The sequence below is a fragment of the Cherax quadricarinatus genome, chromosome 51 (genome assembly GCF_038502225.1).
Source record: "Cherax quadricarinatus isolate ZL_2023a chromosome 51, ASM3850222v1, whole genome shotgun sequence".
NCBI lineage: Eukaryota > Metazoa > Arthropoda > Malacostraca > Decapoda > Parastacidae > Cherax > Cherax quadricarinatus.
In genome coordinates this window covers 21,681,242-21,708,741 of record NC_091342.1, presented here as the reverse complement: position 1 = coordinate 21,708,741, position 27,500 = coordinate 21,681,242, and the positions used below count along the sequence as shown (strand labels likewise).

Here is a 27,500-nt window from a genome sequence, read left to right as displayed (position 1 = left end):
ACTTCACTTACTTACATTTTTCTATAATGCTTGCAATAGTAACTGAAACAAGAGAAGAGAAAACAAATTAAAATCACAGTAATACCACATGCATAATTTAAAAAAAAAAAACTTATAATCTGAAAACTTTTATTTTATAATAACTTTCATCCTTGAATTTCAAACCTGGAATTTTTTATACTTCATGTTACTGTCACATTACTGTCACTCACAAACTTCATTTTTTCAGATTTCTCAAAAAGAAATGCAAAATTTCCCATAACCTCTCCCTGCCTATTTTTAATCCGATAAACTATAATTTTTTACTCTCATTAAGGTACAGTGGAACCTCAGTACTTGAACAGCTCCGTACTTGAACAATTCAATATTCGAATGCTTTGTTCAGTAAACAAATTGCTCCGTAGATGACCGTTTGTTCGGCACCCTGCGAAACAAACACGACCTGCTAGAACTTCGCTGTAAACTATTTCGTGTTTCTTCGCATTTTTTGGCGTTTTTTTTTTATATTTGTATAAATAAATCACCATGGGGCTTAAGAGAGTTAGTGATAACAGCCAACCAAAAAGAAAATTGGTTGGAAAATTTTTTTTTCTGTACTTGAACAGATCGGTACTGGAACGAATTAAGTTCGAGTGTCAAGGTTCCACTGTACTGGCTATTGTTTTTAGCTTGTCAATACCCACTTCCTCAACTGGCAATATAAAGCTGAATGTCCTAAATCTTAAAAGTTCTTTTAAGTTCTTTATGTTTCTCAAAATTGTTGAATTCATTAGATCTCATAATTGCCACTGGAAGGCAACAACATATCAAGCTATTATGCTTGTTTTATTACATAATGCACAATATTCTAAATTGTCGACAAAGTATTTAATGCATTAGTAAGACACTGTCTCTAAACAAACATGGGAAAATAATGCTTCTTCACACTCCCGTCACATTGTTTATTTTCATTTTCTACATCTTTTACACACCCTTCATCACTTTACTTGATATGCTCAACAGATTAATTCAGTATAAAGCAAATGCTACACTCTTGTAAACTTTCCCATTATATAAAGGAACCATGGATGCCAGTACTAAGGTACCCTTCATTTTTTCCTACACATATTTAAATGTGTCAACCTGCTTTCAGCATCTTCATCTTACACCATCCGTCCTTGCTGCTTTATCCTAACAAGTTGATTTACTTGCTAAATTTTCTCACCTTACTTATGTCTTTCCAAAAGTGTATTATTCTCAGGAAAATTAGCTGATAATGACTAAACTACTATCTCAACTATTTCAGTGTGTTCTATCGCCACTTTCTAACCTCTTTTTCTTTCTATATGCTCCTTCTATATAATTTTGGCACTGTAAAAATTTTCACATGTTAATTCTTTCTCCCATACCAACATTTTTTAACCTTGTGACTCCACTAATCCTCCAAATTTCTAAAAAAAAATCATTGTAAATGTTCTCCAAGGTAAGAATTCTTATATCAAATAGTCTAAATAATTTTATCCATTAACCCTTTCAGTGTCGATCCTGTTGTATCATGGCTCTGAAGCTAGTGTTGGTCTCATGGTATGACACCATGAACTCGTCTCACTCAGAGAAGTTGTGAGCGGTAAATTTGGGCCTAGATATGAGAGAATGAGTCTGTGAGGTAAGTGTGCACCATATAAAGAAAATTTTGCAGCACGCAGTGCATAATGAGAAAAAACCGAGACCGTGTTTTTTGTTTAAAACAGCGACTTTGGGGCATGTTTTCGTATGGTTTTTATGCTTGTGTTCTCAGTTTCTTGGTCTTAATTGATAGAATATAAGATATATTACAGAAATAGAGATAATTTTGATTAGTTTTAGAACTGAAAGTAGCTTGAAATTGAGCTCAAAGTAGTGGAAATGTTTGATTTTTGCCAATATTCCAGACTACACAAATGACATTACTTGTCCAATATGCGTCCAACTGGCCAGTCTAATATGCATTTAGGAATGCAATGACATTATTTATACAGTTATTACACTAATGCAATAGTCTGCATGAAAGTAAATTTTCTATTTTTTGTGGGAATAAAAATTCAAAGTGAAAAGCAAGCATAATATAAGAGGGGCCTGTAGACATGACTAAGGAGTTGAGGAAATGTTTATTTAGTGCCAGGAATGTCTACATTCTTTATTTTAGGCTTTATTTTCAGACTGGCAATTGCTGAATTTTGTGTGAAATTGGCCAATTTACCAAATTCTTATTACTTTAATGGGTAGATGAAATAGGTAAATACTATCAAAACAGCTATGAGTTTGGTCGACTGGAACAGTGAAATTGGCCAAAAATAGAGCATAAAGTGGGCAAAATTGCCAATGTGTAAATGTCGCCAAAACCGCTAACTTTACAAGAGCATAATTCTGTAAATTTTCTGTCAAATTTCATACTTTTAGTTTCATTACCTTTGGAAAAAGATTCTTTATTATTTCACAAGATAAAATAATTTTTTTTTTTCTGAAAATTCTTCGACCCTGGGAGAAAGTTTGCGAGCAGCAGGGGTCGTGACACTGAAAGGGTTAAACAAACCATGGAAACTTTTGGCAATTTGTGTGTACCTAAGACTTATGACAATGCTCGACCAAAAATGGGTTGCAAGTAAAAAAATCTTGAATTAATTATAATTAAAATGTAGATGGTTACGTTCCTGGAGTACAAGGCTCAGAACCATTTTTCAATACTACTTTAATTCTATTATGGTAGAATTCTAATGATTATATTAAAAAAACAATAAAAGGACATCAAACAACAGTATATTACACATCTGCACTATCAAAAATATTTAGAGTACATAATTAATATTAATATTTGTTTAATAAATGCATCAAAGAAGGGAAGGTACCTAGAGATTGGCAGAGAGCATGTATAATTCCTTTATACAAAGGGAAGGGGGACAAAAGAGATTGTAAAAATTATAGAGGAATACGTTTAATGAGTATACCAGATAAAGTGTATGGTAGAGTTATTACTGAAAGAATTAGAGGTAAGACAGAGAGCAGGACTGCAGATGAGCAAGAAAGCTTTAGAATGGGTAGGGGACGTGTAGATCAGGTGCTCACACTGAAGTATATATAAGAACAGTATTTAGATAAAGGTAGGAAAGTTTTTATTGCATTTATGGATTTCAAAAAGGCATGTGATAAAAGTGGATAGGGGAGCAATGTGACAGATTTTGCAAGTGTATAGGTAGTAAGTTACTAAATGCTGTAAAGAGTTTTTACGAGGATAGCGAGGCTTAGGTTAGGGTGTATAGAAGAGAGGGAGATTACTTCCCAGTAAAAGTAGGTCTTAGACAGGGATGTGTAATGTCACCATGGTTGTTTAACATATTTATAGATTGGGTTATAAAAGAAGTAAATTCCAGGGTGTTGGGGAGAGGGGTGGGATTAAATTATGGGGAATCAAATACAAAATAGGAGTTGACACAATAACTTTTTGCTGATGACGCTGTGCTCTTGGGGGATTCTAAAGAAAAGTTGCAAAGGTTAGTGGACGAGGGGAGGGTGTGTAAAGGTAGAAAGTTGAAAGTGAACATAGATAAGAGTAAGGTGATGAGGGTAACAAACAATTTAGATAAAGAAAAAATGGGAGGGAGGGAGTATGGAAGAAGTGAATATTTTTTTTTATAAACATATCAGCCGTTTCCCACCAAGGAAGGGTGGCCCCCCAAAAAATCTTTCATCATTCACTCCATCACTGTCTTGCCAGAGGCCTGCCTACACTACAGTTACAACACTGCAACATTAACACCCCTCCTTCAGAGTGTAGACACTGTACTTCCCATCTCCAGGACTCACGTCCGGCCTGCCAGTTTCCCTGAATCCACTCCAACAGCACGTCAAGTCCTAAAACTATTCGTCTCCATTTGCTCCTATCTAACACGCTCACACATGCTTGCTGAAAGTCCAAGCCCCTTGCACACAAAACCTCCTTAACCCTCTCCCTCCAACCTTTCCTAGGCCAACCCCTACCCCACCTTCCCTCCACTACAGATTTGTATACTCTCGAAGTCATTCTATTTTATTCCATCCTCTCTACATGTCCAAACCATCTCAATAACCCCTCCTCAGCCCTCTGGATAATATTTTGGTAATCCCACGCCTTCTCCTAATCTCCAAACTATGGATTCTCTGCATTATATTCGCACAAATAACCCGCAAATAAAAGAGAGAAGCTTACGACGACGTTTCGGTCCGACTTGGACCATTTACAAAGTCACACTAACCAGAAGTGGAGCAGGACAGCTATATATAGGCAGGAAGAGGTGGTGGTAGTAGTAGTAGTAGTAGTAGTAGTAGTACAAGAATGGTATATAACGCCCGGGTGTTGCGCATGTGTCTTAATTTCATCTTGTCGGTATTATATACCATTCTTGTACTACTACTACTACTACTACTACTACCACCACCTCTTCCTGCCTATATATAGCCGTCCTGCTCCACTTCTGGTTAGCGTGACTTTGTAAATGGTCCAAGTCGGACCGAAACATCATCGTAAGCTTCTCTCTTTTATGTGCGGGTTATTTGTGTATCGTTCCAGTCACGGTATTGTGCCTTTTTTTGTTATTTATATTCACACCACACACTGCCCTCACACATGACATATCTCCACTGCCTCCAGCCTTCTCCTTGTTAAAACATTCACAACCCATGCCTTACACTCATACAAGAGTTTTGGTTAAAATATACTCTCATACATTCCCCTCTTTGCTTTCAGGGATAAATTTCTTTGTCTCCACAGACTCCTCGGTGCACAACTCACCTTTTTACTCTCGTCAATTCTATGGTTCACCTCATCCTTCATAGACCCATCTGCTGACATGTCCACTCCCAAATATCTGAACACATTCACCTCCTCCATGCTCTCTCCCTCCAATCTGATATCTAATCTTCCGTTACCTATTTTTTTTTTTTATCATCATCACCTTACTCCTTCCTATTTTCACTTTTAACTTCCTTCTTTTACAGACCCTACCAAACTCTTCAACCAATCTCTGCAACTTCTCTTCAGAATTTCCCAAAAGCACAGTGTTATCAGCAAAGAGCAACTGTGACAACTCCCACTTTGTCTTTATCTTTTAACCCCATATCTCTTGCCAACACCCGAGCATTCACTTCTCTTACCACTCCATCTATAAATATCTTGAACAACCATGGTGACATCACACATGCCTGTCTAATGCCTACTTTTACTGGGAAATAATCCCCCTCTTGCCTACATACTCTGAGCCTCACTATCCTCATAAAAACTTTTCACCGCTTTCAATAACCTACCTCCTATTCCATACATTTGCAACATCTGCCACACTGCCCCCCTATCCACCCTATCATATGCCTTTTCCAAATCCATAAATGCCACAAACACCTCTGTACCCTTATCTAAATACTGTTCACCTATGTGTTTCACTGCAAACACTTGGTCTACACACCCCCTACCTTTCTTAAAGCCTCCTTGTTCATCTATCCTACTCTCCATCTTACTCATAATTCTATCAATAACAACTCTACCACACACTTTACCAGGTATACTCAACAGACTTATTCCCCTATAATTTTTACATTCTCTTTTGTTCCCTTTCCCTTTAAACAAAGGAATTATGCATACTCTCTGCCAATCCCTAGGTACCTTACCCTCTTCCATACATTTATTAAATAAAAACACTAACCACTCCAAAACTATGTCCCCACCTGCTCTTAACATTTCTATCTTTATCCCAACAATCCTAGCTGATTTACCCCCTTTCATTCTGTTCACTGCCCCACGCACTTCCCCCACACTCACAACTGGTTCTTCCTCACTCCTATAAGATGTTATTCCTCCTTGCCCTATACACGAAATCACAGCTTCCCTATCTGCATCAAGTGAACGTTTTCAGATATTTGGGAATTGACTTAGTCAGTGGATGGGTTTATGAAGGATGAGGTTAACCACAGAAGTGATTAAGGAAAAAAGGTAAGTGGTGCGTTGGGATATCTGTGGAGACAAAGAACATTATCCATGGAGGCAAAAGGAATGTACAAGTATAGTGGTATTAACACTTTATGTGGATGTGAAGCATGGGATGTACATGCTGCAGCGAGGAGACGGCTGGAGGCAGTAGAGATGTCATGTAAAAGGGCAATGTGTGGTGCAAATATTATGCAGAGAATTCGTAGTGTGGAAATTAGGAGGAGGTGTGGAGTTACTAAAAGTATTAGTCAGAGGGCTGTTGAGGTGGCTTGGAACAAAGTAGAATGACCTGGAGAACGTATAAATCTGTAGAAGGAAGGCGGGGCAAAGGTCATCCTCAAAAAGGGTGGAGGGAGGGGGTAAAGGAGGTTTTGTGGGCGAGGGGCTTGAACTTCCAGTAAGCGTGCGTGAACATATTAGATAGGAGTGAATGGAGACAAATGGTTTTTGGGACCTGACAAGCTGTTGGAGTGTGAGCAGGGTAATATTTTGTGAAGGGATTCAGGGAAACCGGTTAGCCAGACTTGAGTCCTGGAAATGGGAAGTACAATGCCTGCACTTTGAAGGAAGGGTTTGGGATACTGGCAGTTTGGAGGGACATTTAAGGTGTCATGTCTGAGTGCCTCTGCAAAGACAGTGATTATGTGTGAGTGATGGTGAAAGTGTTGAATGACGATGAAAGTTTTTTCTTTTTTTTTTGTCACCCTGCCTCGGTGGGAAACGGCCGAAGTGTTAAAAAAAAAAAAATTAATATTTTACCAAGGACAGTTATGAGTCACAATTCAAGGCAACTAAGCATTACATTGTGCATCATGAAGGGGTTACAATTCAAGGAACCAGAGCATTTACATGTTTTTATAAACAATTAACACTCCATCAAAATTAAAACCACTACATGTCAAAAGCACTATTAAATTTTATTTCCAATAATTATAAGGCTTTGATTTGGCTTTGGAATTACATCTTTTGTACATTCTTTGTTATACCCCTTATTAAGAGAACCATTTAGGGCTAACTAAAACTGTACTTATGATTTACTGTACTAATACTAATGCAGGTACAGTATTCAGATAATGATTAGAACATCTAATTTCAGTTTAGCATAACAATTCAGTGAATAATTTTTGTATATAATACAGTACCTTCAAAAACAATGACAAAGCACAAATGAGCAAGCTAATGGTATAAGATATAATTGACAGAGTAGCCATTTATAATCATTACATATTAAAATATGATACCATGTTCAGTGGAGTTTTTGACATTTTTTTTTCTGAAGCCACTGAGAAATATAGAGCATTTTGAGTTTTCAAATTATGGGTCCTTTGACATGCATGGAGTACTTATTGAAATAGTCGAATACATGGAATATGAAACAGTCGTATACACGGAATATCAGAGATATTTATTGCTAATTTCTAATGCTATACTGACATGATCTATGGCAAGTCTCCAGGACTTGCTTAAGCTCAGGGTTAATATTTGTAATAAGCATTTTGTATATGTAATATGCACAGTAGTATGTGTGAGTGTTTTGTACATTAAGTAGATTCAAATCTTTGAATACTATGGAGAGATGATTGTCTAGAATCAGACTGAGTAATCATCCTAATTCCAGATTTCTGGGGGGATATGATTGGTTTTAGATTTGTTGTTGTTGGTGATTGTGGGAGTAGATGACAAAGTACCGCCTGCCACATGTTTGCAGAGGTACGTACTGTAATGGGCCATATCAACTCTCCCCACACAGTTCCAGAACAACAACAAATGAAAACTATAATATTTGGAAGGGAAATCTATTATTTTTAAAGCAGAAAACCTTTTTTTTAACGTTTTGAGAAGGGAAGATGAACTCAAAACCCAAATTTTGCCATGTGTAATTCACTCTATAAGTAGGGAAAATCACTGGTAATACTGCTTTTCAGAACATAACATGGGCAAATTATGACTACCATAGTAGAATCATCCTATCTCAAAAAAATGATATCATTATTACAAAAACTTCTATCTACTCTTAATGTCAAGGTGTGCTGTTTATAAAAAACAACAAGGCACCCTACCATGACTGGAACAATACACACATAACCCACACATGTGAGAAAGAAGCTTATGACGATGTTTCGGTACAACTTGGAATATTTACAAAGTCCTCTCTCTACCTCTTCTCTTTCCCTATTTTTTTTTCCTTTTTTCTGTTTTCCTTTCTTCTGATAAGGGTATTCTGTCCTTCAATTTTTTCCCCTGTGTTTTTGGTCCTAACCCTTGTGGGTCCTTAGCTCTCCTGACTGACCCCAGTTCTACTACTACTACTACAACCATTCTTACTACTTTTGCTATTACCATTACTTTTGCCTCCCTTCACCCTTCACTCCCCTTTTTATCTCTTGTCCCAATAAAACTACAGTGGACCTCCAAATTTCGTGATTAATCTGTTCCAGAGAGTCTGCTGAAAGTCGAAATTCACAAATTTTGAAACCATTTTCCCCATAAGAAATAACGTAAATCCAATTAATCCGTTCCAGACACCCAAAAGTATTAACAAAAATTATTTTTTTTATAGATTAAATACAGATTTATATAGAGAAAAGAATGAGAAATCAAGTACCTTTGATATACTCTTGATGAATTTCGAGAGTTTCTCTACTCTCTGAGCCCGGTCATGGGCCAGGCTCATCTGGTGCTTGCCTGGTCAACCAGGCTGTTACTGCTGGAGGCCCGCTGCCCCACATATCCATCACAGCCTAGTTGATCTCCCACCTGGTGAAAATACTTGTCCAGTTTCCTCTTCCTAGCCATGTTTCTGATATCTTCTGGTAAGATGTTGAATAGTTTGGGACCCCGGACGGTGATACAGTGTTCCCTTATTGTCCCCACCGCACCCCTGCTCCTCACTGGGTTTATTTTACACTTCCTCCCATATCCCTCACTCCAGTATGTTGTTATGGCAGTGTGCAGATTTGGGACCAGGCCTTCAAGTACTTTCCAGGTATATATTATCATGTATATCCCTCTCTCCGCTCCAGTGAGTACATGTTCAAAACTTGAAGGCATTCCCAGTAGTTTAGGTGTTTTACTGGTTCAATGTGAGCCGTAAATGATCTCTGTATTTGCTCCAGCTCCAATATTTTTCTGATATTTCTCCTGCTTTGAATGGGGCCATCAGCACTGAGCAATATTCTAAGTGAGGGAGCACTAGTGATTTGAAGAGTGTCACCATCAGCATTATTTCCCTTGTTCTGAAAGTTCTCAGTACCCACCCTGTCATCTTCCTGGCTGTTGTAATCTTTTGTGTTGTTATGGTCTTTAAAAGAAAGGTCAGCTGACATAATTATTCACAGGTCTTTTACATGTTCCTTACGTTCTATTTGGTGACCCTCTTGAGTTTTGTATATAGTGTTACTTTTGAGTTCTTCATTCTATCCATACCTAAACAGCTGGAACTTATCACCATTAAACGTCATGTTGTTCTCCACTGCTCACTGGAAAACCCTGCTTATGTCTTCCTGTACTTTTTCAGTGTCCTCTACCGTAGTGACGTTCATGCTTATTTTAGTGTCATCTGCAAATGATGATGCAAGTGTGCCGGGTGTTTTTATTTATATCTGCTATGAGGATGAGAAACAGCAGAGGTGCCAGGACAGTGCCTTGGGGCACTGAGCTTTTGACCTTGCTGATGCCGAGTCTTGCCCTGTTCACTACTATTTTTTGTGTTCCGTGTATTAGGAACCCGAAAATCCATCTGCCTACCTTCCCCGTAATGCCCATGGACCTCATTTTGTGCGCTATCACTCCATGATCGCATTTGTCAAACGCCTTTGCAAAATCTGTATAAATCACATCTGCATTTTGGTCATCTTCCAATGCCTCCGTAATTCTGTCATAATGGTTCAGCAGCTGTGACAGGCATGATCGGCCTGCTCTAAAACCATGCTGGTTTGGGTTATTCTGGTTGTGCTGGTCCATGAAATTTGTAATCTGCCATCTCATCACTCTTTCAAATATTTTTGTGTGTGAAGTTAGGGCTACTGGTCTGTAATTTTTAACTAGGCTCTACTACCTCCCTTAAGCAAAGGAGCTATGCCTGCACTCTTTAAGGTCTCCAGTATTTCACCTAGATCTAAGCTCTTTCTCCAAAGAATGCTGAGTGCTCATGCTAATGGTACTTTATACTTCTTTATAAATAGAGCATTCCATGAATCTGGTCCAGGTGCTGAGTGAGTAGGAATGCTGTCCATTTCTTTTTCGAAATCTATGGGATTTGTACTATTGTCAGTTACGTAGTCGGTTTGTGTGGCCTTCTGGAGTGAAAAATATTTCTGAATTTTCTACCTTGCTGTCATTTAGTGGGTTGCTGAACACCGACTCATACTGTTCTTTTAGGATTTCACTTATTTCCTGTTCATTGTCAGTATACGAGTCTCCTCTCAGATAGCTCTAAGCCTGGATTTTGCATCGGAATAGAAATATTTTGGGTTTCTTGCAATATCCTGTATGGCCCTCTGTTCCCTTTGTACGTCCTCTGTTAGGTATGACATCCCAGGTTTTTGCTCTAGTTCAGTGATCTCTTGTCTAAGCCTATCTTTCCTCTGCTGAAGCATATTTGTGTAATTAAGCAATTCAGTAACCAGTTTTCTTCTTCTGTACCATCTCCTACGGTCTCTCTCTATATCTGGTCTCCTCCTGGGTTTCCTCAATGGTAGGTGCTTCGTACATACCTTGTATGCTTGTCTCTTCAGCTTCTCTAGGCACTGGGGGGGATTTAGGGTGCTCATGTCTGCTTCCCAGGATATGTCTGATAGCTCTTGGTTTATTTTTTCCTAGTCAATTCTATGGTTGTTAAAATTAAACTTACTGAACATGACGTCTCTAACATTAGTGACACAGAACCCTAACCCTAACCAAATATGGCATTCACTTCTGATAGGAGCCCACTGACATAACTGTCATTTTTATTTGATTTCAAACCCTGAATATTTGCAAATATGAAGCAGGAATTACCATTTGGGATGTTTCATCTTGCTTTGTGCTTCGTTAGTACCACTGGTGATGTACTACCTGGTATGACCCCTAGTGTACATACCCCTAGTTTCTCCAGCACTGACTTTACATTTCACTGTTTATTTGGCCCTGTTGGGCTGATTCCTGGTTTGATATGTTCCATTTTGCTGCCCATCTGCCACCTCTGTATCATTTCCCCTTTGGTTCGATAGCTTCTCTTTATGTCTAAAAAACATTGCTGTCCATTTTCCCTTTCTCCGCTTTCTCTATAGCACCACGTTCCTTTTATATGGTGATCTAGGCGGCCAAAGTCATAACATTCTCTGGACTGTGTTGAAGCTTTACACATTTCTGGATGGAAGTACCTGCACTCTTTGTTGAAACGACACTTTCCCTTCCTCAAATTGTTGGCACATTTTCTGGTGTGTTTATTCCAGCAAGCTCTGCCATATAGGAGCATACCTCTTGCACAGTATCTGCAAATGCTCTGACTACCTATATTTACCGTTTTTGTGTCTTTTCCAAGATATGTTGCCTGATCCGAGTTATCTTGTTCTCTTTCATCTAGGCGCATTTCTTCCCATTTATTGTTTACGTTTGTTCTTGCTCTAGCTTTCTCTTCCTCCCTTTCCCTTTCCGCTATGTTATGTACCCAGGTTTCGTTCTTTTCCAACTTGCTCTGTATGATGTTTTCCACTCTTATTTCCACTCCTTGGTTTTCATCTTCATCTGTGCTTTCCTCCTTTTCTGGTTCCTTGTTCCCTGTTTTCCACTCTTTGTATATATCTGGCAAGCTCCTTAGAAACTTTCTTATGCTTTCCAGGTTTTCACTTTTCAGTACCTCTCTTATGCCCAACCAGCTTTCCAACTAACTGGGGCAAATCCAGAATTGACTTTCTTGTTTTGGGTCATTTCTCATGGTTACATGAAGCTTTGTACATGATAAACAGGATGTTTTTCCACATATTTCACAATCAATGCCCTTAATATTTCTCCCAAATTTTTTTTCACATATACAACAGACCGTATTTCTAGCTAATTTCACTTCCTGGGCAGGTGTATGTGGTGGGCAGGTCACTGAACATCAATACCTTGTCGCTCACTTATTACTAATGACGAGATGAGAAACAATCCTTCCGTATACAATAACACGACCACTGCGTGGAAACACCTTAGGCCTAGTTCACAACCTGCACTCCTACACTTTTACTAATAATTATACAGTGGACCCCTGGATTATGATGTCATCAGATCATGTAAAATTTGGATTAAGTTTTTGTGTCAAAATATTGGCTTGGTTAACGACAAGGAACTCGGTTCAAGTCATTAGTCCCAAACATGGCCGTGCAGCCTGAGCGGCCCTGCCACTCCATGTACAGCCAGTGTGCCATTGTTTACAAGCCAGTGTGGACAATTTCACACACACATTCAATACATTTTGCATTATTCCATAGTTTTTAGTGCTTGTAACTGCTAAATAAGCCACCACGGGCCCAAAGAAAGCTTCTAGTGCCAGCCTTGTAGTAAAGAGGGTGAGAAATACTATTGAATTCAAGAAAGAGATCATCGCAAAATAAGAAAGCGGAGTGCATGTCTCCAAGCTGGCCAGGTTGTATAACAAACCCCAGTCAACCATCATTACTATCTTGGCCAAGAAAAAGGCAATCAAGGAAGCTGTTGTTGCAAAAGGTGCAAATATGCTTACAAAACAGATCGCAAATACTCGAAGATGTGGAGAGACTGTTGTTGGTGTGGATCAATGAGAAACAATTATCAGGAGATAGTGTTTCGCAGTCAATTATATGTGAAAAGGCAAGGCAGTTGCATAATAATCTCGTAAAGAAAATGCCTGGAACTAGTGCTGATATTGATGAATTTAAGGCCAGCAAAGGCTGGTTTGAGAGATTTAAGAATCATAGTGGCATACACAGTGTGATAAGGCATGGTGAGGCTGTCAGTTCTAACAAAAAAATGGCCGAAACATATGTGCAGGAATTTAAGGGATACATAGAGGCTGAACAATTAAAACCCCAACAAGTGTTCAATTGTGACAAAACAGGCCTGTTTTGGAAGAAAATGCCAAACAGGACCTACATTACTCAAGAGGGAAAGGCACTCCCAGGACACAAGCCTATGAAAGACAGGCTAACTCTTATGTTTTGTAGTAATGCTAGTGGGGATTGCAAAGTGAAGCCTTTACTCGTGTATCACTCTGAAACTCCCAGAGTGTTCAAGAAAAACAGTGTCATCAAGACTAAATTGTGTGTGATGTGGAGAGCAGACAGTAAGGCATGGGTCACGAAGGACATATTCTATGATTGGTTCCATGATGTGTTTGGCCCAAGTGTGAAAAAATACCTCCTGGAAAATATATTGGAACTCAAGTGCCTCCTGGTATTAGACAATGCTCCTGCTCATCCTCCAGACTTGGAAGAACGAATGGTGCTGGAGTTTAGTTTCATCAAAGTCAAGTTTTTGCCTCCTAATACCACTCCTTTCCTCAAGCCCATAGACCAGCAGGTCATTTCAGATTTCAAAAAACTGAACACCAAAACAGTTGCATAAATCTTATAGGTAAGACTTGGGAGGGAGTGACTTGCAGGACTTTGAACTCTGCTTGGAGAAAATTGTAGCCAGAATGTGTAAAAGAGAGGGGTTTTGAAAGATTTGAGGCTGACCCTGAGAAGCCTATGGCAGTTGTGGAATCTATTGTGGCACTGGCGAAGTCCATGGGGTTGGAGGTTAGTGGTGAGGATGTGGAAGAGTTGGTGGAGGACGACGATGAAGAGCTAACCACTACAGAGCTGCAAGAGCTTGAGGTGCAACACCAACAGACCACAGCTCAGGAATTTCCTTCAAAGGAGTAAGAAGAGAGATGGAGGAAGTTGCCTTCTTCAAAGATTAAGGACATTTGTGCAAAGTAGATTGAAGTGCAAACCTTTATGGACGAACATCACCCTGACACAGCTGTTGCAGGCTGTGCTTGCAACATCTACAATGAAAGTGTTGTGTCCCATTTTAGAGATGCCAGATACAGAACTCTCTGGACAGATTTTTGGTGTGACAGGGGTCCAGTGACTCAAGTTGTTCCTAGTGCCATTAAAAAACAAAGAAGGGAAGTAACCCCTAAAAAGGACTTGCTACCTTTAGTCTTTATGGAAGGGGATTCCCCTTCCAAACAATTGTAAACTCCTCCATCCTCTCCTCTCCTTCCGTCTCATCACTCATCAATATGTCTTCAATAAAGGCGTCATTTTATTACTTTTGTTTTTCAACAAGTCGGCCGTCTCCCGCCAAGGCAGGGTGACCCAAAAAGAAAGAAAATCCCCAAAAAGAAAATACTTTCATCATTCAACACTTTCACCTCACTCGAACACAATCACCATTTTTGCAGAGGTGCCCAGAATACAACAGCTTAGAAGCATATACATATAAAGATATACAACATATCCCTCCAAACTGCATGTCTCATTGTTTTATGTATAGGAAAATGTACATTTCATGTAAAAAAATTATTTTGTTTAATACTTGGATTTCCATTATTTCTTATGGGGAAAATTAATTCGGATTATGACAGATTCGGTATAAGACACACTCTCTGGAATGGATTAATCTCATAATCAGGGGTATCTTATGGTATTTCCCTGCACTTTTAACAATGGTCCCTTTTCGTTTCTTAGCTTTTCTGCTCTTTAAAGTTATCCTAATCCCTGGTCTTTCTTATTGCCCCTCACTGATCTACGCTCATTGCTAAACACATTTCCTGTATGGCACCCTCCAGCAACAGCCGTTATTCTGAGGCCTGGCACTACTCTATACTGGGGATTAATTTATATTACTTTTACAAATTTAGTTCACTATATATCACTGCACATACATATCCTTATCACTCACTATATTACTTATGCTATTTATACGATAGCTCAATATCTATTTGGTTATCTTTCACTTTCTGTCGACACCTGGCAATAATTCACTAGTCAGGCCTATTTCCACTGTATTCTAGGCTGGGTACTCTCCACTTGACACTATAATCCACAATTTTCCTTCCGTGATCACTGATGCTTCTTGCATGTTTGTTTAAATGAGTATATGCACTTTATGGCTTCACACACCTATTTTCCACGCTCTGCCCCTCTAGGGCTAGCAAGGAACCGCAATTTTGACGGAGCTCAACCACGTGTGACCCCCCCTTCTCTCTCTCACACTCACACTCACACTCACACTCACACACGGACACACAGACACAGACACAGACACACAGACACAGACACACAGACACAGACACACAGACACAGACACAGACACACAGACACACACATATATACATACATACATACATATATATGTATATATATACATATTTTTTTTTTCAATAAGTCGGCCGTCTCCCACCGAGGCAGGGTGACCCAAAAAAGAAAGAAAATCCCCAAAAAGAAAATACTTTCATCATCATTCAACACTTTCACCACACTCACACATTATCACTGCTTTTGCAGAGGTGCTCAGAATACAACAGTTTGGAAGCATATACGTATAAAGATACACAACATATCCCTCCAAACTGCCAATATCCCAAACCCCTCCTTTAAAGTGCAGGCATTGTACTTCCCATTTCCAGGACTCAAGTCCGACTATATGAAAATAACCGGTTTCCCTGAATCCCTTCACTAAATATTACCTTGCTCACACTCCAACAGATCGTCAGGTCCCAAGTATCATTCGTCTCCATTCACTCCTATCTAACACGCTCATGCACGCTTGCTGGAAGTCCAAGCCCCTCACCCACAAAACCTCCTTTACCCCCTCTTTCCAACCCTTTCGAGGACGACCCCTACCCCTCTTTCCTTCCCCTATAGATTTATATGCTTTCCATGTCATTCTACTTTGATCCATTCTCTCTAAATGACCAAACCACCTCAACAACCCCTCTTCTGCCCTCTGACTAATGCTTTTATTAACTTCACACCTACTCCTAATTTCCACACTCCGAATTTTCTGCATAATATTTACACCACACATTGCCCTTAGACAGGACATCTCCACTGCCTCCAACCATCTCCTCGCTGCTGCATTTACCACCCAAGCTTCACATCCATATAAGAGTGTTGGTACTACTATACTTTCATACATTCCCTTCTTTGCCTCCATAGATAACTTTTTTGACTCCACATATACCTCAATGCACCACTCACCTTTTTTCCCTCATCAAGTCTATGATTAACCTCATCCTTCATAAATCCATCCGCCAACACGTCAACTCCCAAGTATCTGAAAACATTCACTTCTTCCATACTCCTCCTCCCCAATTTGATATCCAATTTTTCTTTATCTAAATCATTTGATACCCTCATCACCTTACTCTTTTCTATGTTCACTTTCAACTTTCTACCTTTACACACATTCTCAAACTCATCCACTAACCTTTGCAATTTTTCTTTAGAATCTCCCATAAGCACAGTATCATCAGCAAAAAGTAACTGTGTCAATTCCCATTTTGAATTTGATTTCCCATAATTTAATCCCACTCCTCTCCCGAACACCCTAGCATTTACTTCTTTTACAACCCCATCTATAAATATATTAAACAACCATGGTGACATTACACATCCCTGTCTAAGACCTACTTTTACCGGGAAGTATTCTCCCTCTCTTCTACACACCCTAACCTGAGACTCACTATCCTCATAAAAGCTCTTTACAGCATTTAGTAACTTACCACCTATTCCATATACTTGCAACATCTGCCACATTGCTCCCCTATCCTCTCTCTCTCTCTCTCACTCACTCACACACACACACACACACACACACACACACACACACACACACACACACACACACACTCACACACTCACACACACACACACTCACACACTCACACACACACACACTCACACACACACACTCACACACTCACACACTCACACACTCACACACACACACACTCACACACTCACACTCACACACTCACACACTCACACACTCACACACTTTATTGAAGACTCTTGTTGGTGTAAGGATGATGGGAGGAGGGGAGAGGATGAAAAAGTTACACTATTGTTTGGAAAGAAAATCCCCCTTTCATAAAAATTTTAGGTACAGGTTGGCCATCACTAATCCGGCATCACTGGGACCTGTAGTGTGCCAGATTACAGAGTGGTCAGGTTAGAATACACTTAATTAACCTATCAATAGAGACTCTGCTACATCTTTCTCATTTTCATCACTCCTTTCTCCTCCACTGGCTTTCAGCTGTGGATTTACAACCATCTGCTCAATTTCTGAGTCAGTATAATGATGAAATTTGAGTCAGTATAATGATGAAATTAGAAATTACGCTAACCAAAATTAGTGCTGGATAACTGATTGCTGGATTAGTGATGTCAACCTGTACCTACTCCTTATCCGGTGTTACTTCCCTTCTTTGTTTTTTAATGGCACTAGGACCAGCTTGAGAGTCACTGGACCCCTGTCACACAAAAAAAAAAAAACTGTCCAGAGAGCTCTTGCAGCTCTACCCTTTACCACAATCACTACCACCCTCTTCCACCATCACAACCACTACCACCCTCTACCACCATCACAACCACTACCACCCTCTACCACCATCAGTACCACCCTCTACCACCATCACAACCATTACCACCCTCTACCACCACCACAACCACTTCCATACTCTACCACCATCACAACCAGTACCACCATTTACCACCATCACAACCACTACCACCATTTACCACCACCACAACCACTACCACCCTCTACCACTACCACTTTCGTATTTTTCTAAAAACTTTTTCTTTAATTCTATCGTGTTTCTCACCTTCTTTACCAAAGGGCTGGCACTAGAAGCTTTCTTTAAGCTCATGGTGGCTTATTTAGCAGTTGCAAGCACAAAAGAAACTGGATTATTACAAAATGTATCGTATGAAAGCATGGAGTCATGGTCACTCGCCCAGAAACAATGCCACACTGACTTTGAATGGTGTGTGGGAGCCTTTGTGCATGCAGCCACTGGGAGGCCGCTCGGACGTTCTGTACGACCACCAAATTTTCAGGCAAATCATGAAACTTGAGGCTACATTTTGCCATAAAAAATTGCCGATACTCAAAATTTACGAAACTTGAGACGAAATTCGGGGGTCCACTGTACTCTCCCTACTTTTTACTACTTCTGCCAGTACTACTGCTTCCACTACCAGCCTTACCACTACCACTTCTTTTCCTTCCTCTCTTGGTCACGTTCCGGTCCAGCTCGCCTACTAATTTTGGATTTCTCTCTCTCTCTCTCTCTTGTGTTAGTGTGATTTTGTAAATGGTCAAAGTCTGACCAAAACATTGTCATAAGCTTCTCTCTTGTATGTACAGTTTGCATTTTGATGCTTATATCACTATTAATTAAACTAAATTATTTATGAAGCATGCGATGAGTGCTAAAATATTAACATTTATAATACTTACAGAGGTTGAGTTGAATCACATAAGCATAATATGACCACACTACCACAGTGACAATAAAAAGAACTGGCAACCACTTGGCTGCCTTAAAACATATTCTGCACGGGGTTGTCATCATAGAGAACTTAGGTGTTATAGCTGTAGTTGCCGACATCTTAAACAGGTTACTTCAGCAATGGAGGATCTGAAAATTAGAATACTAAATTTATTATACATATAATTATTAGATAGTTTAACACAATGTGCATCCTTATAAACTGCATTAAATATTACTTAAAAAAAAACTTTATTCAAAACAAGCAGTTCTTACTTACCAAATAGAATGAATTCCTAAAAAATCTTATAAAGCAAATTTACATGAAATGAATCACTTTTTCCCAAAGACTCCCATTACATATATTAAGTTCAAGATAATAACAAATGATTTTATAAATAAAGGAATAGGCAAATAAATTAATAAAATAAATGAATGTATAAATAAATGTATAAATAAACAAATGTATAAATATATAAATGTATAGGAGGTTGTGTGTGCAAAGGGCTTCGACATATATTTATTTATTTATTTATTTATTTAGTAATTTAAGCATACATACAGAGGTACAAAAAAATACAGGCAAGAGCAGCATGCCAAAGCCACTTATATGCATAGCATTATGGGCTGGCTTAAAATTAACTTAAGATTAACTAAGCAATGATGAAATCAGTGATAAAACATTATTGTAAACAGATAACTATAAAGCACAAATGAGTATTACAAAGACAGGTCATATGGTTGCATGCATTGCTGTACATTCAGTCGAATGGAGTATTCTGTTAGGTAGTGTATTTAATAAAATAACAAAGTTAGATTGGGTCCTAGGTTTAACATTTGTGTGATATAATTGTGAGTAACATATAGGATATACAATTTATAAGGTTCAGTTATTCAGTATTTATTTGGTTTTGAGTGAGTAAGTGATCTTTGAGAAGAGACTTGAATTTATAAACAGGTAGTGTTTCTTTTATATTTACAGGTAATGAATTCCAGATTTTAGGGCCTTTTATGTGCATTGAGTTTTTGCATAGCGTGAGATGGACACGAGGAACATCAAAGAGTGATCTGTGCCTTGTGTTATGGTCATGTGTTCTGTTGAGGTTGGCAAGGAGATGTTTGAGGGGAGGGTTAATATCAGAGTTAAGTGTTTTATGTATGTAATAGGTGCAGTAATAAGTATGGATGTTTTGTATGGTGAGTAGGTTGAGTGTTTTGAATATTGGTGGAGTGTGCTGCCTGTAGTGAGAATTTGTTATCATTCTAACTGCAGCCTTTTGTTGGGTAATTAGTGGTCTGAGATGGTTAATTGTTGTTGAGCCCCATGCACAAATTCCATAGGTGAGATAGGGGTAAATAAGAGAGTGATAAAGGGCCAGGAGGGCTGACTGTGGAACATAGTACCGTATCTTCGATAGTATGCCTACAGTCTTGGAAATTTTCTTAGAAATTTGTTGTATATGTGTATGAAATTTGAGTATTATCAAGGTGGATTCCTAAGAATTTTCCCTCTGTTAGCTTTGTGATAGGTGATCTGTTTATCGTTATGTTAAGAGGTACATCTGTAGCTCTGTTACCAAACTGAATGAAGTAGGTTTTGTCAATGTTTAGTGTAAGTTTGTTAGTCCTCATCCAGGTAGATATTTTCTGTAATTCGGTGTTTACAGTATTGGCTAGCGTGACTGGGCTCGGGTGAGAGAAGACGTATGTAGTGTCATCTGCAAAAAGTGTGGGTTTGAGTAATTGCGAAGCATTTGGTAGGTCATTTATGTATAGGAGAAAGAGAAGAGGGCCAAGGACACTTCCCTGTGGGACACCAACTGTAATTGGTTGAGCGGAAGAGCTTGCCCCATTTGCGTACACATATTGGCTTCTGTTGCTGAGGTATGACTTGAGGTAGTTGAGGGAGTGCCCTCTAATACCATAGTGTGATAATTTTACGTGGAGCAAGTCATGGTCAACTGTATCAAAAGCTTTACGTAAGTCAATGAAAATCCCCAGTGGGACTTCTTTTTTCTCTATTGCAGTGTATATATGTTCTAGCATGTGTATAATAGCATCATTAGTATTTTTATTAGGCCTGAATCCAAATTGGCAGGGGTTGAGAATGTTTTGGGAGATGAGATAGGAGTAGATTCGTTTATGAATTAATTTTTTGAAGATTTTTGAGAGAGGGTGTAAATTGGATATTGGCCTATAGTTATTCAACTCTGTTTGGTCTCCTCCTTTATGGATCGGGGTGACCCTTGCTATTTTGAGAGCTGTAGGGAAGGTGGAGGATTCAATGGATTTGTTAAAGAGTGTTGCAATGATTGGTGATAGTACTTGTGACACTTTTTTGTATATAAAGGGTGGTAAGGTATTTAAATCTCCTGCCTTGTTTTTTAGTGCGTTGATAATAAGGGAGACTTCGTATGGGTTAGTCGGAGCTAGGAACAGTGTGTTCGGGTAGTTGCCAGTGAGGTAGTCATTTGGTGGGGTATCTGAGCTTGGGATTTTATTGGCAAGGTTTTGTCCTATAGTGGAGAAGAAATCATTGAGTCTGTTTGCTGTTTCTGTTGGTGGGAGTTGGGGTTCATCTGATTTTGCTAATTTTATTTCGCTATTTCGTGATATCATTTTTGTTCCCAGAATTTCTGATAGGGTCTTCCAGGTCTTTTTTATATCACCTCGTAAGTTGGATAATCTGTTCTCATAATACAGTTTTTTTTGCCCTTCTTATCAGGCTGGTTAGGATTGACAAGTAACGTTTTGTTTGGTCTCTGGTTATGTGACCCATTCTGTACTGTTTTTCATATCGGTGTTTTGTATTTATGGATTTGAGAATGCTGGGTGTTAGCCAGGGACTGTTCAGTCTCTTAGCTGTCATCTGTTTAGTTTTTTTAGGGCAGTGCTTGTTATAGAGGTATTGGGTCTTTTTTAGAAAATTATTAAAACATTCGTCAATATCTGTATAGATTTCTAGCTCAGTGTGCCAGTCAATGTTTGTTACTGCTGTTGTGAAGTTATTAATGGCTGCCTCATTGTGAAGTCTGAAGGTGACTTTAGTAGTGTCTTGGGGTATTTTACCAAGAGTTGTTATGAGGAAAGTAGGGTAGTGGTCTGTGGTATTATCTGTAATTATGCCTGATTTTAAAGGGGATATGGTGTTGGTCCAGATGTGGTCAAGTAGGGAAACACTAGTCTCCGTAACTCTTGTAGGTTTTGTTACTGTTGGTAGCAACATGCAGTTACTCATTGTGTTTGTGAATTCAGTAACGTGTGGGTCCTGGTCTTGCAGGAGATTTATACTGAAGTCACCTGAGAGTAGTAAGTGATCTTTGTTCATGCGTGCATCAGTTATCATACTTCCTAGGTTTTGACTAAATTGGCTAATGTTTGATTGTGAAACTCTGTAGATGTTTATCACTGTGAGAGGTTTTTGTAGGTATTTGGATTTGAATTTAGCTATTATATATTCCCCATGTTCATCCCTTGTGCAAGTATTAGTGATACATTCTAGTTGGTCTGAGTAGTATATAGCTGTGCCACCCCCTTGTTGGTCTGGCCTACAGTTGTGTATGGCTGTGTAACCAGGAATGGCATAGACATCTGTAGTATCAGGCTTTAGCCAGGTTTCAGTTAGTGTAATGATGGACATATGGGCATGCAAGGAATTTAGTAATGCTAGGAGGTCATCGTAATGCTTGCTTAAAGATCTGATATTGTAGTTAAAGATAGTTATGTTGTTGTTGGCTCTGAGAAGTGCCTTTGATTGTTCTGCTGTGTAGTAATTACAGTAACTGTTTGAATCATTTAAGTCATTAAATAAGAGGTTGGTATCAGGATCAATGCTTGTAATCATAAGATTTGTAGTGAATCTATAGTTAGAATTAAGTATAAAACAAAGTAAATATTCTAAAGCTAAAAAAATAGCACCTGAATTATTTAGCAAATGTGAAAATAATGAGCTAAGGTAGTTTTTTAAAGCTAAAATAAAGGAGACAATATAAAAGGGACTAAAATAATTTGTGGTGAACAAATAAAGTGATGATCAAATAATGGAGCTTGGGAATATGATAGTAGGTAGTACTTTATAGGTAATTCTTTAAAGTTAGAATTATAATATAAAATTATAATATAAAAGGGACTAATATAAGTTGTGGTGAACAATAAAGTGGTAATCAAATAATTGCACTAAGGTCTAATATAATGACTTTTGTGGAGTCTATGTTTTGAGCTAGAATGAGCTATAGTACAACTAGATTTAATCTAATAATATAACAATACAAATTAAAAATAGCACCAGTCTCTCACTAGTAATTGCAATATGGTCTAATATAATGAATTTGGTATTGACTATAGTACAACTGAGTTTAATCTAATAATATAAAAAAGGCACAAGACTCTCAATTGTAATTGCACTAAGGTGTTATATAAGTTGTTTACAAGAATTAGAGTATAAGTAGATTTAAATTGACAAGATAAAATATACAAGTTAAGGTAGCAAAAGAATAAAAAAAAGTAGAAAAATAAAATATATATGAGGTAGTTGGTACTAGTTAGCAAAAGATAGTTAAGGGCCTTGAACAATAATATAATTGAAATATACACTAATTGCACACACAATATAGTCACTAAGATATGAAAACAATCTTAGAGTAGGAATTATAATATAAACCTATAATATAAAAATACAAATTGAAATGGTACTTGCAATTGCACTAGAGTCTGGTATAGGTTGTTGACAAGATCAGGAGTATAACTGGATTTAAAATGACAAAATATAATTCACAATTAAAGTACCAGAAGAATAATAGTAAAAAATAACCAGGGTAATGTCTTGGTTATAATATGATAGTAAGATGGTGGACAGGTAAACAGGTACACAGGTCAGGCATGTACGTATGAACGTGCTAGATACAAGTGGATGGAGAGAAATGGTTTTTAGGACCTGATGAGTTGTTGGAGTGTGAGCAGGGTATTAATGTGTGAAGGGATACAGGGAAACTGGTTAGCTTCATTAAGTCTTGGAGGTAGGAAGTACAATGCCTACACTTTAAAGGAGAGGTTTGGGATATTTACTATTTAGAGTGACATCTGAACTGTCGTATCTGCATGCCTCTGCAAAGACAGTGATTATGTATGAATGATGGTGAAAGTGCTGAAAGATGGTAAAAGTGTTTCTTTTTTTTTTTTTTTTTTGGGTCACCCTGCCTTGGTGGGAGACAGCCAACATGTTGAAAAAAAAAAATGTACATATACATATATATAAACACGCTGGCCGTCACCCACAGAGGCAGGGTGACCCCCCAAAAGTAAGAAACACTTTCACCATCATTCACACTATCACAGTCTTTGCAGAGGCATGCAGATACAACTGTTTAGATGTCACTCTAAACAGCATATATCCCAAACCCCACTTTTAAAGTGCAGGCACTGTACTTCTCACCTTGCTCACACTCCAGCTGTTAGTCAAGACCCAAAAACCATTTGTCTCTACTCACTTCTATCTAACATGCTCACACATACCTGCTTTATGTCCAATCCCCTTGCACACAAAACCTCTTTACCCCCTCCCTCCATTCTTTCCTAGGATGATCCCTACCCCTCCTTCCCTCCACTACAGATTTATATACCCTCCAAGTCATCCTATTTGCTCCATCCTCTCTAAATAAACACACACACACACACACACACACACACACACACACAGAGTAGACTGTCGTTTAACACGGTTTTGTCTTGCATGTTTTGGATATAGCACAATTGAAGAACTGCAGCATATTTTTGTTTAACACTTTGTAAAATTAGTTTAAAACAGTTGTGAGAGGGGAAAAAATTTTGAGCGCCGCCAGGCGGGATGGTCTGCGAGTTACACCACTGTGTCAACGGGGGAGGCCTACCACCATGCCATCCCCTGCCTCCCTCAGCCACCCACACCACCCTCCCAGCCATCAGTTCAGTCCATACACGTGTAGGACGACGATACTCAGGAAGCTCACTGCGTTTATTTACATACGTATTTTCTTATATTCACTGCCATATATTAAATCTGCCAAGCAATCATTGCACTAACTTGACTGAATGACTTACTGACTTGACTGACTTAGTGAAAAAGAGTGTATGTTTAGCACAAAGCTCTTAACGTTTCTGTAATGGTCGCGGTCACTTTTTTTTTTATCCCTCCTCGCCCTCCAACCTTCAATACATTCTACGTTATCTTTGTTACACCTAATATTATTCTGGAATAAATATGATAGGTAGATATTATTTATTGATAGTAATACAGTAGTATAATTATACAATAACAAATCTAGAAGTAGTGCTTTGAAATAGGGTCTAGACCAGCTGATGATGCCTTACCGTCAGCTGTATAATGTACTGCAGGGTAGAAGAGTCCAGAGATCCATTAAAGAATTTATGCACACTGCAATGCAACCATCGACTTCAGTACCAGAATCTCTACCATCCACTTCTGCTGACAACCAACAACCATCCCCCTCAGCCCAGTAGAGCAACACCATCCATATCCACTCTCTTCACAATCATCCACAAACATCATTACCCACAATTTAACCCTTTGACTGTCACAACCCCAAATCCTGAAGTGTCTCCTGGTGTCGAAAAATTTTTGGAAGAAAATTATCTTTTCTTATGAAATGACAGAGAATCTTTTCCCAATAGTAATGACACCAAAAGTATGAAATTTTATAAAAAACTTACGGAATTACACTCCCGTGAAGTTAGCAATTTCGGGGATATATACGCATCGGCAATTTCACCGACTTTGAGCCCTACTTTCGGCCAATCCCATTGTTCCAGTCGACCAAACTCATAGCTATTTCTTTAGAACTCCATTTTTTTTTTTATCAACTGAGTACGAGAAACCGCCCATTTATCGATTTCAACTACACAATAAAGTGGTCAGAAATTGACAATTTGGCCAATTTCATGCAAATTAAAAAAGATGACAATTTCAAAATAGAGTCCAGAATAAACAATGCAGACATTCTTGGCACTAAAATAACATATCCTCTGTTCATTAGTCATGTCTCCAGGCCCCTCTTATATTACTCCTGCTTTCTATTTTGATTTTTTATTCACACAAAAAATAGAAGATTTACTGTTATGCAGACTACTGCATTATTGTAAAAATGGAATAAATAATATCAGTGCACTTGTGAAAGAATATTAGACTCACCAGTTAACGTGTATTGGACGTGTGGTGTGATTTGCTTTCTCTTGAACATTGGTAAAAATCGAACATTTCCGCTACTTTGAGCTCAATTTCAAGGTCATTTTCATCGTGACACTAATCAAAATCATCTCTATTTCTGTAATATGTTTTCCATTCTATCAAATGAGCCCACAAAATGAGAATATAACCATAAATACTATAGGAAAATACACCTCAAAGTTGGTGTTGTAATCCAAAAACACAGTTGGAGTTTTTTTCTCTCATCATGCACTGCGTGCTGCAGGATTTTTTTATACAGTGCACATTGACCACACAGACCCATTCTCTCACATGTGGGCCTACCATATTTCTCCTGCTTGATTTGAAGCTGCTAGAATTATTGAGTATACATACATCTGAAACACTGGCTTGTAAGGCGTATATATACGGCCGAAAAAGTCAAAGGGTTAAGGTAAGAAATACTATTGCACAATTCTATTGCATTTGTAGTCTTTAGCAGTAATATATCACGACAATGAACTACAATTACATATTCACTTTTATTTTGTAAGATTTGGAGGTCTAAAAAAAAGTTGTTTGGGTTTTTGGGGGCTCCCAGGAATGAAACCCTAATTTTCCCATAAGTTCTTCAGTTTGTCTAACACGGTTTTGTCTAACACGGCGTTTTCAGGAACGTAACTACCGTGTTAAACGATGGTCTACTGTATGTATGTATGTATATATATATATATATATATGGTATAAACCTTGGTAATAAATACCAACAAGTTGGTTTAGAAAGACACGTAAGCAAACACTATGACATATTTATTAGAAAACGTTTCGGTCCAGGGGCCTTGATCACTTCTAACATACAGAGGTAGAAAGACATTGTATACAGGCGGAGAGTGAGGTGGGAGTGACACATGGTGTGCTGAAGAATGCCATGATGGAATGAGGACGGGTAGACGATGAGATCATGTGACTCTGTAATGTTGGTTGGTGTACCTGTGAGATAGAGACAGAGATAGATAGACAGATAGACAGAGATAGACAGACACAGATATAGACACAGACAGACACAGACAGACAGAAGGAGACAGAGACAACCAAAGCAAATAAGCCAGCCGGCCACCCAACCAGCCGGCCTGCCGAACATGTATTACAGAATTGTTTCTCTTTACTTAGGGCATACATTATAGAACATTCTGGCAGGATGACACTACCAGTGGTATCAAAATTGAAAAGATGTTACACATAGGTTATTATTGAGGTTTTTGATATTTCCTCTCTCCTGCAAGTGGTAGCATATCTGAAGCTTGCTCGTAACTCGGATTTTGCTTCGCAACTCAGAGCAAAAAATCGATCGAGCGACTGCTCATAACTCAGAAAACTCATACATTGGGGCACTCGTAAGTCAAGGTACTACTGTGTATGTATGTATGTATGTATGTATGTATGTATGTATGTATGTATGCATGTATGTATGTATGCATGTATATATGTATGTATGTATATATGTATGTATGTATGTATGTATGTATATATGTATGTATGTATATATGTATGTATGTATATATGTATGTATGTATATATGTAGGTAGTAGGTTGGTAGACAGCAACCACCCAGGGAAGTACTACCGTCCTGCCAGATGACTGTGAAACAAAAACCTGTAACTGTTTTGCATGATGGTAGGATTGCTGGTTTCTTTTTCTGTCTCATAAACACGCTAAGATAACAGGGATATCTTGCTACTCCTACTTACACTTTGGTCACACTTCACAGACACGCACATGCATATATATATATACATACATCTAGGTTTTTCTCCTTTTTCTAAATAGCTCTTGTTCTTTTTTATTTCTTCTATTGTCCA

The 27,500-nt window shown here is 38.5% G+C and overlaps 1 protein-coding gene across 5 annotated transcripts in view; it reads right to left on the bottom strand.

The window, feature by feature from the left end:
* The window catches only part of LOC128694636 (palmitoyltransferase ZDHHC20-A), a 294,832-nt gene that overhangs the window by 259,740 nt on the left and 7,592 nt on the right, over positions 1 to 27,500 (bottom strand). For 4 of the 5 annotated variants that reach the window (XM_070095948.1, XM_070095952.1, XM_070095953.1 and 1 more), the window contains exons 3-4: positions 18,434 to 18,614; positions 16 to 42 (exon numbers count right to left, since the gene is read on the bottom strand). In XM_070095948.1, coding sequence (XP_069952049.1) covers positions 16 to 42; positions 18,434 to 18,584 — 178 coding nt within the window. In that variant the 5' untranslated portion in view covers positions 18,585 to 18,614. Of the gene's footprint in view, positions 1 to 15; positions 43 to 18,433; positions 18,630 to 27,500 lie in introns of all 5 variants that reach the window. The other variant, XM_070095949.1, reaches the window with a different exon arrangement.